Source organism: Pygocentrus nattereri, chromosome 16 (assembly GCF_015220715.1).
Source record: "Pygocentrus nattereri isolate fPygNat1 chromosome 16, fPygNat1.pri, whole genome shotgun sequence".
In the NCBI taxonomy this organism is placed as follows: Eukaryota; Metazoa; Chordata; class Actinopteri; order Characiformes; family Serrasalmidae; genus Pygocentrus; species Pygocentrus nattereri.
This window is the reverse complement of record NC_051226.1, coordinates 13,702,214-13,718,700: the sequence shown is the minus strand read 5'-3', so window position 1 is coordinate 13,718,700 and position 16,487 is coordinate 13,702,214. Positions and strand designations below refer to the sequence as shown.

The 16,487-nt window shown below is 38.2% G+C and overlaps 2 protein-coding genes across 3 annotated transcripts in view; one reads left to right on the top strand and one right to left on the bottom strand.

Moving 5' to 3' along the window:
• The window catches only part of LOC108438181 (gastrin-releasing peptide), a 5,029-nt gene extending 1,402 nt beyond the window's left edge, over positions 1 to 3,627 (top strand). The window contains exons 2-3 of the mRNA XM_017715814.2: positions 2,322 to 2,569; positions 3,456 to 3,627. Of these exons, the coding sequence (XP_017571303.1) occupies positions 2,322 to 2,569; positions 3,456 to 3,509 (302 nt within the window). The 3' untranslated portion in view covers positions 3,510 to 3,627. The remainder of the gene's footprint in view (positions 1 to 2,321; positions 2,570 to 3,455) is intronic.
• Positions 3,628 to 8,107: 4,480 nt separating this feature from the next.
• On the bottom strand, positions 8,108 to 12,450 carry rx3 (retinal homeobox gene 3). Of its 2 annotated transcripts, none has more exons than XM_017713634.2 (3): positions 11,904 to 12,450; positions 10,187 to 10,353; positions 8,108 to 9,276 (listed from the first exon to the last, which is right to left on the bottom strand). In XM_017713634.2, exons 1-3 carry the CDS (start codon positions 12,103 to 12,105, stop codon positions 8,845 to 8,847), a joined length of 801 nt encoding a protein of 266 aa, XP_017569123.1. In that variant the 5' UTR covers positions 12,106 to 12,450; the 3' UTR covers positions 8,108 to 8,844. The 2 variants fall into 2 exon arrangements, with proteins under 2 accessions (XP_017569123.1, XP_037402158.1); XM_037546261.1 differs by having other exon boundaries at positions 10,199 to 10,353.
• Between the last annotated feature and the right edge of the window lie 4,037 nt (positions 12,451 to 16,487).

Below are 16,487 nucleotides of genomic sequence, written 5' to 3'. Positions count from 1 at the left end.
ACCTATTTCACACAGTCCTGCATCAAATGGCACGTAACTCAGGTCTGCCGCTCAGTTTAATTTGCCTCCTGAGATCCTGTCGATGTTGGCTGTGAGGATGGTGTTTGCTGTAGTGTGAAGAGCTCTCCAGATGCTTTAGGAAGGTGAAGGGGGTGCGAATGCTGTGTTTTTGCTGCCGTGCTTTACCTCTTTAAAGGGCAGCTGGCTGATTAACTCCGGCTCCTTTATGTGCAATCAGTAACACTCACTGCACTTATAGCAGCTCCATGAAACAGCGCAGACACAGTGGAGCTCAGCCACAGGACATTCAGCAGTTGATTTAACGTAACAGCCGTCCTTTCAGATTTCAGGCATTCGTGTAATAACCAGGTATTTATTGTGCCCATTTAAAGGGCGTTTGTGCTGAATTTAAAGTGTCAGTCAAGAATCTCGCAAAAAGACCCCAAAGTAAAATCAGTGGACTTGATTGAAGAGTGATTGAAGAGTTTAGAAGACATTTCAGACATTAATGGGTTGATATTATGTCTGAATGATTTAGTACAACTGAATGTTAAAAAACATCGTTTCTCAATAAGCATGGAATACACAGTCAGCTCTGAAACTGAAGTGTTAGTGGATAGTGGTTTTTAATCATAGCAGAGAGCAAAATGACTGTAAGGGAAAGCTGGAGGATATTCCAGACCATTACGGAGCTGTAGCTGAATCTTTAGTAGGTGTGATTTATAAATCATGCTGATTTATGGATTACTGGTAGTTTCTGTGGATGTTTTGGTGATTTGACTGGAAATGGAAACTTAAGGTGAATGCTAAGTTGATCTTTTTCCTTGGTATTAACTGTTTAACCTGACTTTTTAGCTACCATTGTGGAGGAAAGGCATTCTGAATTTTAGCACATGGATAAGTGTGGGTGAAATAGTTAAAGAAATGATCGATTGATTTAGTGAAGTTGAAATATGGTTAAATGAATGAGTGGATGAGTGAAAGTGAAATATATGCTTAAAGGAAACAGAAGATGACCGCATGAAAAAACACATGCGTTACTTCAGCCTCGTGCTGCTTTCTTCATGTGCATTTCCTCCAAGTGTGTAGAGATGCTGTTCTCTGTGAGATCCTCCCCATTTTGGCCAGTCTAGAGGGTTCAGAAAGCAGCAGGCTGGATTAGAGCTGGTGTGCATGAGACCTGAGACATGGTGTGATGTCATTAGATACACGCTGTCCTCTGACTGCTTTGTAACACCACTTTGTTTTGATGTAAATGATTTCTTCGGGAGCAGTTTCAGACTGAATATTTAAATCTTAAATCTTAAATATTTAAATTATAAGAAACTTACAAAATGCCGCCATATCCATTCTGACTCCTGGTGACCATATGGATAGTGTTTCAAAGCATTCTGTCTTCTGTTTGGGTCATCAAGCTTCTGAATGGCTGGTTCATGATTCCATCCATCTTGTGGATGGTCATCCGTAAAGAAATTCAGTGATGGGAACCAGAGTTGTGATATCTACAACACAAATCTTGCCATTTTGTTTACTGTTCAAAACCACAAGTGAATCTACACGTGTCTCCTGTGTTTTTGTATGTAATGTTGATAATGGTAAATCATCATGCCTCTACACCATAAATGGATTTGAACAATAACATTTTCAGCCAAAATTGTATGAAATAACTTCATGAGGGAGATTTTAGAGGCATTAAACTCTTAAGATGTCTGGTTCCCATCACCACCACCGTGAACAATTCTGACTCAGTACGTTCTTTCTAGAGAAGAGCATTTCACATCAAACCACTCTGAACAACTTTGTTCACATCATAATTATTTATTATACAAAAAAGTTGAAAATTCAGTGTAATTCTTCATTCTGGAAAAAATCACACTTCACACTTCATTCTGCAAACAATCCTTGAAATCTATGGAAACAGGACATTTCCCTGTGTTTAGAAAAGAACAGACAACACCTTTATAATAGGGGACACTGAGCAGGTGCTGAAGTATAGGTGAATCAAAATGATTGTCTGTGGTAATTGACAGTTTATGACAGATACAGCAGATGGAGATTAAGTTAAAAAATGCCTATGTATTTATTTAAATTACTATTTTTTCCAAAAACATGATTGTAAGTGTTTTTCAGAACATAACTAGTAGCCTGTATTCTTACTGTGGAAGCCTTTCTCTGTGAACTATCCATGTCAGGTCATGGCAAAAGCTTGAAATGACTCTAAATTGTGTTGACAGTAGACTGGATGTGTTTTGACGTCTCAAATGATCAAGCAGCTCTGAGTCAGACCTGTCTCCTAATGGACTTCTGCTGCTTTTCCACAGGACACCTGATGGGAAAGAAGAGCATAGATGAGCCTCTGTTCTCAGACGAACTGGACGGCGGAAATGAGCAGTATTTAACTGCACCAGAGGCCGAGGAACACACACAGCCGTCCAGATTTCTGCAGGCACTCATCACTGCTCTGGCTGGACCAGAGAATGAACTAGAGAGAGACACCAGTCTGAGACAGCAGCGTGCTCTGGAGCAGAGGAAATTATTGGAAGAACAGCTTGAGCGAGAGAGGGAACAGGTGAGCGGGAGAGTTGGCTGCTGTAAAACTCAATCAAGACGTGCTATTACTTCCAGTATGGCTGCACAAGGCGGCAAAAATATTTGTCAGGATTAAATGATTTAACTCTATTTACCTTCTCAGTGAATGTGCAGTGATCAGTCATGATTTGCATGATTATAATGCATATTGTAAATTCTTCTATGCCTCTGTCTTATAGTAACAAAGAGAGTCTGAATTTCATATATTTATTCATTTTGCCACTTTTGATATTATTTTTAAAGGCTTTCTTGTTTCACTTTTTGCTAATTATATTAAAAAATTCAGTGCGTAGTTTGTTATTTTTCAGTAAGTCCATTTCACAATAAGTCCATTTTATTGTTTTTATTGGCCTTTGTCTGATTACACAACTGGATAATCTTCAAAATAATCGGCACTAATCTAAATGTTAATGACAACCCTAATAACAATTCCTGAAGACATTTTCAAAAACACAATACCTATCATGATATTAGATTTTTTTTTTTTTTTAATTTGATGAGTGGGAACAGGTGCAATCTCCCAATATTTAATTCATTTAAAAAGTGCAATCAAATGCTATGAGTACAGTAAATATTTTGTTTCCAACATTTCACATATTGAGCTGCACTATTTCACATCAAGACCAGTTAACCTCTTTTGGGCTCCCAGCATTGTCGGAAATCCCAGCATTGTCGGAAAAATCACTTAAGAGCCTGTTTTGCATCTCTTTTTACTGAAACATGCAGTTGTTCAGTGTTTTAGAAGTACTGACAATGTCCTCAGGGCACTCAGAAAAGTCTAAAATGATGTAATTAATTGTGATATGATATGACGTTGGATAACTAAAGAATAATGTCTAATGCACTTTCACTCTTCTCTTGTACAGGCAGCGAAGCTTTTGCTACAGGCTTTTAACATGAAAGATGCCGATACAAGCTGAAAACAAGCACTTCTCCCTGATTTATCAGAGACTCTTTGTAGTTTGAAGCAGCTGAATCAAGATTGCATCACAGTGCATCACAGCTGTCTCTGTTAGAAAAATAAAGTAATATGCATTAGTCTTTTCATTCTGCACTGCATCTATATAACATAAGTTATATTTTTATATGTACATCTAAAACATCTCGCATATGAATACAATAATGGTAGCTTTTGTTTTATAGACCTTCACGTTAATGTATCTTACTTTAAATTATTAATGAGAGTGATGTTTCATCAAACATTCAATAAAGCTTTAAACATTTGAATAAATTTCAGTGTGATATAAAGGCACTGTCTGTGAGCACTTACACATAAAAACTGAGCAGCACTTCAGCTGATCAGTAACTTGATTATTATGAAGTCATCTGATTTGGCAGTGGTATAATAAAGCAATAGTATACAGTCCCTCTTGAAAGCCAGCTGCACAAACACTGAACCTTAACCATCTCAGAGTTTAGGCATTTACATTCTCAGTGTTTTATAACCTGATACAGTCACATTACACTGAAAAGAGAAATGCTTTGAATTTACTTGATTTCTATGTGAGCATTATGTCCACATTAATATTGTATTGTTGCTGTTGTGACAACACCCTTGAACTTCAAATGGTGTAAAAAGAGGAATGGAGTAATGGGGTTTCATATAGCAGCAATATCACCACAATTATTGTCAAATGTTAGTAAACATAAAAACAAAATTGTATTGATGCAACGTGTTTTATGTGAAAAAAACATTTGACATCAAGTTTATTAAACACATTTCACTTTTCAGCGTGACACCATTGTATGTGTTGGTGTTAGGCTGTGTGCACTAGATGGCAGCACTGAATGTAAAAATAAAGAAAACAGGGCTCCCTGATGGTAAACAAATGCTGCTGGTACACTTTTAGTGATTAAAGGGACTCTGGCCTCTACATTTGTAAACACACCTGCCTGTGTCCTACAGCAGCGCCAGAGTCGTCCACAGGGTGAGGTTTTCAATTTTGAAGACTAGGACAGGCCCCTTCCGATGATGTATCATGAAGGTGGAAGAATCAAATTGAAAAGCACATGCTTTGATGTGTATTTTTCGGGGGTGGGCCATTTGAAATGCATATATATATATATATATATATATATATATATATATATATATATGTGTGTGTGTGTGTATATTGCTGCTGTTGGAACAATACCTTGTATCTCCATTTTTGTTGTTTGTCAGTGTTTGTCAAATTTCATGATGAAAGGACCAAAAGAAACGGACCAAAATTACTTGGATAAATGTCTGGGTCCATTGTATGTTTTTTCCTTCTGTAAAGTTACCATTTTGGAGATGAGGTTTTGTTCCGACAACAGCGATATGTACATACACACACACACTAATACTAGCCTGCCTTTGGATCAGTGCTATGCCATGCTAGCAGTCGTGGCTGCTTTACATCACTGAAATTCCTGTTAGTTGTAAGCTGTAATTGCATGATGCATGCAGAGAGAGAACAATGAAGGACAAAAACATGGAAGCAATATAAAATGAATGAATTCTGTAAAACTTAGGAATCTGAGGGATGTACTGCTGCGCTAAAAAAAACACAACAACACATTAACCTTTAGTGTTAGGCCGAACACCTCGCTTAACAAACTTCACACTTACATTGTGAGTTCATACAATAAAATCATTCCTTATTATTTATTTGTGTATTTGCTGGGCTCATCAAAAGCTATATTGACAAAGAGATGGGGGCTGGAAGTCCAGGCTAATGTAGTGTTAAACTTTATGCACTAGATGGCAGTATATTACTCCAAAATATAGAGAAAACTGTGAACCAAATCAAACTCATGGGACACTTTAAAGAAATAGCATGACATGACAGAGCGTGGAATCTAGTAGCAACCAATTAGCACAATGCCATTTGCACTACTAACTGATTTTTCATTTATTCTTAGCAATATTCTCTTATTTTTTCTTTTTTAATATGTGAGAAATGTGCTTGGCTAACATTACCCACTTACAGTTCTACAATACATTCTCTATTAACATTTGTTCTTTTGTTGTTTCATTGAAAACTGTCAACACGTCACTTATCGGCTAGTGGTCAGTGGCAGGCCGGCTCATTTCAGCTCTAATGGGCTTAATTATAACAAATGACGAAAGAGCCATATTCCCACTCTCAGCTGTCCCCTCACTACAAAGGGCCTAATTACAGACTCTGAGCTTTCACGCAGTGAGAAATGTTAATTGGTGTTTCTTTATCATGTGCTTGAGTGCATCCTGTTCACACAACCTGACTCTGTTCTCTCTGCTGTTAGCTCTGCTCGTTTGTTACAGATGAATAAATGATACTGGAGATGTGACGCTCTCTTTCTCTGTTTTGTACCAAGTCTAATGACGTTCTAATGAAAGACATCTGACCGTAGCCTCTATAGACGCCATGCAGTCGACTCAATAACTCAGTTTTGACCTCTGGGTTGGGTAAACAAGGGTATAAGATAGCTTGTGGGGAGAGCTGGTAGTTGGTAGTAGCTACTGCTGCTGGGTTGGACAAGCTTTACAGACTGAAGGCAAACAAGAAACTAGCAAACAAGCCATTTTTGTGTGTGTTTTAAAAAACCCTAAAGGCCCATATGTGAGCCCACACTACTCTACTGAAGACCACTAGAACCAGACGCTTTTGCTTTCTAACAGGAATTGGCTTAATTGTTATCATTAGAACTGTAGGACACCTTTAGGTCGCACTGGAAAACCATCAAATGCATCTGGAATTCACTGTGACATCAAACCATCAGGAAAACACATATACCACTGCTGACTACTGGACACCAACTGGAACAGAAACTTTTAACAGTTTCTACACTCTTAAAAAAGCTGGTTCTTCAAGGGGTCTTTAGCAAAGGGAATGGTTCTATTTAGAACCATGAATTCTACATAGAACCATTTCATGCTTAAATGGTTCTTTGCATGGTGAAAAGGTTTTTAAGATGGAGAATGTGTTGTACAGGGTTCTGCATAGAACTTTTTTTAATTGGTTCTATATATCTCCAAAAAGAGTACTTCTATGGTTACGATTTCAAGCTTATAACAATAGAAGAACCCTTTTGGGTGCTATATAGAACCTTTTGAAAAAGTTTCTATATAGAACCCTATACAACACATTTTCCATCTTAAAATGGAAAGAACCATTTAAGCGTGAAATGGTTCTATGTAGAAGTCATGGTTCTAAATAGAACCATTCCCTTTGATAAAGAACCCTTGAAAAACCATCTTTTTAAAGAGTGTATGCTTTTTTTTTATTTTGCAGTAGGGCAGTTTCTTACGCTCATAATTAGTTTCTCAAATATTGTAAGCAATAACTGGATAATCTGATTTGAATATTTTAAAATTCATATTCAACCTTTCATCATATTTTAAACTGAATACCTTGAAGCCTGTGGTTCTAGCAGTTAATTTGAAATGATTTTCATTTCCTATGTGTGTGAAAAATGCTTAAATGGTTCACTTCTCCTCTCCATGATGGAGAACCTGTCTTTAAAGAACCTTTTTAAAAAGGTTCTATATCCCACTAGAAAAGGGTTCCACTACTCAAAGAAGTCAAAGAAAACCTTTTCTGGTACCATGCAGCCCCCATCTAGCTTAGAGTGAGCCAGAGACCACATTATACGATATCATCACGTTACTTGGGCCATGATTGAAAATATATTAGGCTTTTTAATGAATCGTGATGTGTCCGGGATCGCAGTACATAATTAGTTTAGTTTGTTACAGACAAAATGTTCTAGTAGCATTCATTACATTTACCCTCCGCTGCCAGCACTCACGAAGGCCTTGGTTTTACCACAAATAACACCAAAAAACCTCAACGACAGACAGCGCCCTCTTGTGGACCAAGACAGCAATGATCTCTAATTCGTCAACCCATGGGCTTCATGTCCATTAACAGTGTTAATAATTAAATAAGCAATAATCGGGATTCTGCGTATGAAAACGGGTTTCTCATTGCTGTGGCAATGTTTATTTCCCATTCTCCTTTGACATCGTGTAGAAATAATACAGTGAAGCCTGTGAAGCCTACAGTTGCGCTAATGACCACTAGGGGGAAGCAAAAGCATGCAATATCATGGACGGTGTTTTTGTGTGTGTGTGTGTGTGTGTGTGTGTGTGTGTGTATTGAATAATTAATCTATTTGTTAATTTGTTAATTGATTATGAATCCATTAATCCAAACAAACGACTTGAAACCCACACACGCCTTATTTTTGTCTTTACTATTTTTTAATCTTAAGGTTTTTCGCTGTGTCTCTTAAGCCGAGTCTCTCTGTCTCAATCTGTGCAAGTTTTTACATGTTCTCTTTTTTGTCCTGCACATCTGATGAAGACCTAGAATGTGGGCCAAAACGTCATTTCTTTCTTTTTTTTAATTTATAAACTTAGAAAATACTTTTTGATTTTTCTGTACCATTTTTAAAGCGATACCGTGGATTGTGTGTTTTTCATCACCTTAAACACAACCAAATAAACAAACTGCTTTATTTAAATGGCTATGCAGAGATGCATGAATGATCTCAGGTTTATGGAAATGTTTTAATGAACATTTTATATGGACATCCTTGCAAAATTACACTCAGCATACACACACACACACACACACACACACACACACACACACACACACACACACAGGAGTGTTTTACAAAAATAATGGGAATAAAACCGTTGGAACACACCTGGAAGAATAAATAGATTGTATTGGCACTGTGTCAATCACAGTGAAGCGAGAAACAGAATCTCAAACGTGGGAATGTGACAGCATGAATGGCTTGAAATATACATCCCTCATACTACTGCTTTATTTGACTGGCTGGAGCAAATGCCTTTTACTTTAGCTCTTACCAAGAAACAGTGTAAGATACATTATAAAAATAGGGCAAAATGTCTCAAATTCAGCCTCTGAATGCAATTGATACTTTGTGATTTGCTGGAGCCAATGCCTTTTGTTTTTGCATTTATCAATTAAGAAAATAAGATATATTATAAAAATAGGGAAATGCACTCTCTGAATGCACTTCAACAGTGCAACAGTGATGTGCTATAAACGTTTTCTGCTTTGTTTAAGTCTCTGCTTTGATTGTCATCCAAAGAGAGTCCTAAAGGGCTTCAGTTCAGGCTTTGCTGGACAGTGGGCACAGTGTGACAGGTTCCGTGGCAAATATACCATCAGGATGCATCCAGCTTGGTTTGTTTGACCCTGTAGGACCCCATACGACTCCATAGGTCTGGTTTGTCGTAGTGCAGCATTGCAGTCTATAATGTTCTGCCCTCTACCATGTCTTCCCTATGGACTGAATGTGCTCCTTGGCCTTCATTCTCAGCGATGCTATGCTGGAGTTGCGAGGGTCTGACTCCTCCAGACTGAGTTTGTCCATGAAGCCTGAGCACTGGTAGGCCGGCAGGGGTGGAGGGGGGCACACTGGACCGAGGTGGGGTAGAGGGTGGCCCAGAAAAGGCGGAGGGGTGTAGCTGGAAGGCTGAGAGGTCATAAAGCCCGGCAGAGACTGTAAGGGTGAACTAGGGGACGAGATAGGACCCGAAATGGGCCCAGTCAGCCAAGGATCCAGCGGCAGGCCACCACTGCCCAGCCCTGGAGCAGCCGACCTGGGGAAGGACAGCATGGACGAGTCCTGGAGCTTAATGGAGCTGACCTCCAGCTTCTCCTGACGACGCCACTTAGCACGACGGTTCTGGAACCACACCTGGGGGTCACGTATTAATGGAGGATTAATAAAGAGCTTGGAAAGCCATCTGTTTTGACTTCTTAGTGAATTCTCTAGCTTGTCTAGCCTAATTGCTATCCACTGTACACTCATAATAAAAGACAGCAGGCAGTCACTGAATTACTGAGTTTTGTGTTAGCGTGTCTTCTTTAATTTTTAAGCACAGGGAAACCTCATAATGATTATCTGTGGTGATGGATCGTGCACTACAGAAGTGGACAGTTACTAACTTTTGTTGGAATTTATCAAAATTGTTATTAAGTCAGTGCAGTGCAGTGTAGTTCTAACTGTCAAGTGACTGGTAGAAGTGATCAGTCAGTATGACATCACAATGGGACTGTTAATGAAGTACAACATAAAATAACTCTTAAAATGCAGCGCTGAAATCTCAGTAAGTTCCACTTACTATTAGAGTTTCTATGAACACTTAAACACTGATACTGACTTCATTAACCCCTCATATGGTCAGATTCCTGTACTTATTTCAGTTCATATAACCAAAGAATAACTCAGCCATTGCTTCCCATGTAGTTACTGAATTTGGATGTCATAAATCTGTAAGCCGGTAAAAAAAAAAAAAAAAGTCTTACACCAGAATTTAGTTTTGTCACTAAAATTGCAAAAGTTTGTTATTTGTAGTCCTCCATAGTCTACTAGTCCTACTTTCACAATAATTTACATTGATTTAATGTAAATTTGATTTAAAGATTTGTCTAATTTTTTTAGTTCCGTTTTTGTACCATGTTATGTATTGAGATTCACCTGATTCCATATTTCGAATGCACAGTTTATTGTAAAAAATGAAGAAGACATAAAAATAAATGTAGTTTTATTGTAATTTTCTTAAAATCCATAATTTTATAATAGTTTATATTAGACACTCTCTCACCTGGACACGTACTTCTGGCAGGTTGACCTTCAGTGCGAGTTCTTCTCTGCTGTAAACGTCTGGGTAGTGTGACCGCTCGAAGGCCCTCTCCAGCTCATGCAGCTGAAACGTGGTGAAGGTGGTCCTGTTCCGCCGGTGCTTCTTACGGTCTGGGCTTGAAGGGGCATCTACTCACACACACACACACACACACACACACACACACACACACACACACACACACACACACACACACACACACACATATATAGGGTTATTTAACTTTTATATTGAAGTTAATAATATCTATAAACCTATATATAAATGTTTTGATTCAATAATGTTACAGGAAAAGACTTAGTGCTGCACAAAATATCAGGTTTCACCACATTCAAGTCAATTGTCTTGGTACAGGTGAGATATATAAACATTTTTTTTAAATATACAAAATACTCTGGTGTCACTGGAGGAACTATTTACAAAGTTTAATATTATGGTCTGTCTATAACTTATTATAATATTCAGAAGTCAGTGCCATTGAATCACCATCTTCAGACCGATATTTTTTTTACATCCCAATTAATTAACGTGTCAATGTCTATATATACACATATGCTTTGGTGTGTAGAGATTATGTAAAATATGTGATGTGTATTAGCTTTGATCTTCTATTCTTAATTTGTAACTGAGCAGATTTCAGTGTCGGCAACTAGAGCATAAATGGCCCTACTGACGCGTTGAAACGGCCCTGTACCTGAGCGCACACAAGCATTACAGACTCTCTGTGCCCATAAGGAGTGTACAGGTCAATTTTGCGGTGACTATCCTTTTGTTGTCCTGCTCTAATACCACTGTTTTAGTCTCACTGAGGCTTTGGGAATGAGGTGATGAGCAGGTAGGAAAACACTAAAGTATGTAGTGAATTACTGCTGAAGCAGAGTTGTGCTGAGTTAAACTAGACTATACAAGACCTCATATCAATGATATGATATGCTATTTGTCAAAACCGGAAAAATTTAAATTGCCCTTTACATTGTGTTAATTTAGTGACAAATACCAACAGAAATCATCTAAAAATCTGTTTTCATCAACTTCTATTATAAGTTCAGAATGTTTTTTACCTATAAACCATTTTAGAAATATGAGACTTTATTCCAACACTGATGATGTATAAATCAACTGCGGGTCATCTTGAACTGGTTGAACTGCTGAGCCTTTTTAATTTCTCCAATTAGCAGTTCTCTGATATTATTCAGAATATTGCAAATGGGTTTGAGTTGGTGTTTCAATCAACTCAGTATCTAGACCAGATAGAAATTATTACTAAAAAGCTATAAAAAAGTTCAATTTAACCCCCTGAAACACTCAGTTGGTCCACATTTCAGTTCCTCACGCTCACAACTACAGAACTAACTTCACAGATAATGTTGAGTAATTCATAGTGGATACTGACGACTTTATAAAAGTTACTGAATAATTTATAGTAGTTGCTGAATAATTTACAGTAATTTCTGAGTTTTAAATCCTGAGATTAATATCTGAATAATACAAATATAATTTAAGGGCTCAAATATCTTTAGCAACTTATGTGTATCCAACTAATAGCATAGTACAGCATAGTATAGCGTAATATAGTATAGTGTAGTACAGTACAGTATACAGTACATTGTGGAGTAGTATATTTTAGCATAGGACAGTATCATAAAGTGCAGTACAGTGCAATGTAGCAGTAACTCACCCTGGAAGCTTTCGGAGTTTGTGTCTGTTTTCGTGGTCCCTCTGGTCCCACAGGTTTCGACCTGGAGCATCTTCTCCTCTCTAAAACCCAGAATGGCCTCAATGCTGTGGACTCTGGCCTGAGGTCCAGCAGCACGTGCCACATGCATAGACGGGGACAGCTGCTCCTCCATGCTCTGACACTGCGCTCCGACAAGACGCATTGAATTCGTAGTACAAATATTTAAAAAATTGGGAAAAAAGTTGCTTCCAGTAAATGACAGCCACCAAATTAATCGAGTCAAGTTTCAAGAAATAAAAAGGCAAAAAAACAAAATAAAAAATAAACAAAACACAATAAAACAACCAAAAAAACAACCAAATAAACACCAGTCCAAGTTGCTCCCAGTGCCTGACAGCTAGTAGAAATCAATCTGTAAACCGGGCACAAAAGTGATCTTCCAGCTTTCAGGTGTCTTTATTTCTCGGTCAGGTCTAAAAGTGACTGAGATCATTCCGCTGCTGTAGAAAGCTGTGGGTCGCTTCAGAGGCTGAAGGCATCACCTTGGTCCAGCTCATGAGTGTAGTGACGATTCAACGTCCTTGTGGGACTTTTATACAGACCCCTCAGCCGGGGGGCTTTTGTGTATATTTCATCCCCCACGGCACATCAGGGAGGACTCAGATTGGTCGGATGGGCTCAGGGCTCCTCCCAAAGACCCTTACACAGCTTTAAACCATCTTTTCAATCTACTTCTCCCACTTCATGTGGAAGAAAATCACACATACTGAATCTCAGTGCACTTGTCACCATAGCACCACATCTCAGTGCACATTCTTCCTAAATGAGTAAAACTGGTCTCACTGGTTTGTCCATGGAGTTTAACTGGACAAAAAGTCAATAAATTGTTAATATATTGTTATTAAAACAAAATTACCTATAAAAACTGCTCACTTTATTAGAAACACCTGCCATACAAGTGGATTTTTATAGGTTTAAAGTTACTGACTGTAGCTCATCTATTGAGTATATGTTATCAGCCCTTCTACCACATTCATCAGTGGAAAGAGACCACCACGAGACCACTGTTGACCAGATATTATAGGTGTGATGATGGTATGAGTGAGGCATAGAGACATATTTACACATGTCAGTAAGCTTGGGATGATCACATTGTAGCTCATGTGTTTATGCATAGCTAGTCATCAATTACCAGGCTCTGTGGTCAGGAACTGACCCCTGATGAAGGGCTAGAAGATCACTAGCATAAAGTGTGTATAATCAGATGGGCTACAGACTCTAACTGTACATCAGCAAGGTGGAGCTACAAGAGATCAAGTGACCAGTGAGTGTCCATTTAATATAAATGAGCCGTTTGAATTTTGGCTACGAGAATCGCTGCTCAATACTGACGGTTAAACATACAAAGCCACTAATCTCCCTTACAGACTCCTTCATCCTCACTTCTCCGGACCCAAGATGAGCTGAAGAGGCATCTGTGTGTGTGTGTGTGTGTGTGTGTGTGTGTGTGCGCGTGTGTGTGTGTGACTTTGTGATTGAGGTGAACTTAATTGGAAGAATTTGTCAACTTCCTCAGCACTGAATGGATACGCGTAATTAGTGGTGAAGTAAGACTGACAGCAGTTTGGTAATCCGCAGGCCACACGCTGTTTAAGGATTACGCTTTTCTCCCCTTAAAACACTAAAACAAAACCCCCCTTTATTTCTACTATTTGGATTGTATGTTATTACGAGAGATAATGGTCTATTAGGCTCCCTAAGCTTTTTATTCATGAGTCCTCAATGGAGAAAGGAACAAATACAGAACAAAGACAGAAACTGGGTTACTAGCCACATTTAGAGCCATGAATATAAAAGAGTGAAACTAAGTGTGTGAGGGAAACCTAATGTTTAACAGATTCACACACACACACACACACACGCACACGCACACACACACACACACACACACACACACACACACACACACACACACGCACGCACACACACACACACACACACACACACAAACACACACACACACAATCTTGTTTCTATGAATTGTGGGACCATTTCATAGACTCCCATTTATTTACTGGAGACTTACCCAAAACTTACCAAGAAGTAATACTAGCCTAATTCTAGCCCTAACCCTAACCCCAACCTTGACCTTTGTGTGGTGTTCAGGACTGTGTGAGTCATTTTCAATGTTTATCAAAATAAAAAATGATGCAATTTCATATTATTTCCACCTCAGATTCCTTGGTCTTTGTTCATTTTCTGTGAAGAACATATAAAATAACACATTTTCAGTATCTTCACACTGTTTACCCCCTACATATTTATATTACACATGTGGTGTTGGGGTGATCCCACAGAGAATAAAAGCGTGGAAGTGCTGTGTCCTTCACTCTGTTCTCCTCCTACATGGCCTGCTGTTAGTGTGCGTCTGTGTGTGTATGTGTTTATACATGTGTGCGTGTGTGTGAGGGTGGACAGCATGGACAGGCTGCTAAAGGAGAACTCTACGCTGACCACTTGTGATATTTTAAACTTCTGGTATTTTTACATAAATTGTTATGGTTATTATATAAAAAAAAACAATAATGCGGTTGGTCCTCCAGACCACTGAGTAACAACAACATCAACACCACACAAGGGTTACATTACATTTACAAAGAAGAGAGGTCCCCACAATATGATTGTATGAACAGCTTTTGGTCTCCACAATGTGGCATAAACCTGGTCCAGCACATTCACACACACAAATACATATGCATCTTCATCAACAGCAGCAACAGCAACAGCAGCATCATCAACAATATAATGATGATATTGTTATATGTATAATAATATTGCTAAATAACAACCAAAGCAACAACAACAATAATAACAGCAAATGCAATGATAAAAATAACAGCAACAGCAGACAATAGCAACAGTAAAATGTAATTGGTGCCTTAAAAAGTGAGTGAACATTCTTTAAAAAATTAGAGTGAATCGAACTTCTAGCAGTTAAAATTAAAAGGACAGCAATCTGTGTTTTTTGTCCTGTTAACTTATTATTGTGAATTTAAAATTTAAATGCAGGATGTTTATTTACTTTTAATCTGACACTATTATTACAGAACAACCACGACAATGATAAAAATATAATAAAAATAACATCAACAACAACAAAAGCAATAATAATAATAATAATAATACTAATAATAGGAAGATATATAGAGACTGTTGAATTTGCTATTATCCTCCTCTGTACAGTGTAAGTAATATTCCACATGCTTTTCATCTTGATTGATTCACCCTACAGGCTTCAGTCTGATCCTATATCAGTTTGATGGCCCTAACTGTTCACTGCAGACTACATATCCCAGAATGCCAAAAACACATATTCTAGTATTCCTTTTTTTCTGAATAGCTGAAGAGATGCATGATTAGCTAAGAGAAGACTGAGACTCGTCGTGTGAGCAGTAGCTGGACCTCTCTAGCCTGCTCTGTTTTCTGACCAAACCAAAGGCACACAAATGACGAGAGAGTCTGAGCGAGGCATTTAGCCTGATGGGATGACAGTCTCAGCTCGGCTGATCCTATTAGCACTTAATCTTTTGAACTCAAAATCCAAGGCATTTTGACCATGGACGCGCATAAAGTTCACTTCATGGTCGACTTCCTCCTCCCTCAGACTAATCAAGCCTGCAACAGTTGTGGAATAATCTCCAATTAAATTAAGACCCATTTCTTCATCTGGCAGATTACAATGTGTTGGTGCACATCAGATATTTAGCACTTAGTCTAAATCACTTAATCTTTAAATGTGTGTCTAATTCTCTGAGTTTTCATGTACAGTATACAGTATATACAGTAGTATGCAAAAGTTTGGGCTCCCTTTGTCAAATTGCGCTGATTTTTTTTTGTTGAATTTAACATATGGGGTAATAACAGAAAACAACGTGATCTGTGCAAAAGTTATGGCACACTTTACATGTTGTTGTTTTTTTTCACCTAGACAATCAACAAAACATGTAATTTGATTGGTGCGTTCAACCTTACCAGAGTAACTCCATTAGCTTTAGTGGGAAAATGCTTTTCTTGAACCAAAGCATCTTAATTTGTGAACGTACTGTATTAAGATTAAGTGACTCATATTTCATCTCCTCATTTAACCCATGCATGCAGTGAAACACCACATACACACTAGCAAACACATACACTAGGGGGCAGTGAACGACTTGCCTGGAGCGGTGGGCAGCCCTATCCACAGCACCCGCAGAGCAGTTGGGGGTTAGGTGCCTTGGTTCCCTAACCTCCAGCCCACAATATTTTCACAACGTAAAATATATTATTTTAGCCTCATTAAAATAACCAAAGTTTTGCAATTACTCTATACTTACTCATAGACAGAACATGCAACATAAAACAGATAGAAGTTAGGTTGAAAAATACTAGAGTATTCCTTTATATGCAACCAAGAAAAAAGTATATGAACCTTTTGGTGTTAAGTTGTTTGCTGGTCATAAAATGTGATCTCCTCTTTATGACCTTTTATGGTGGAAAAGGATGATAAACTCCTTTAGCGGAAATAACCTCAAGCAAGTGCCTCCA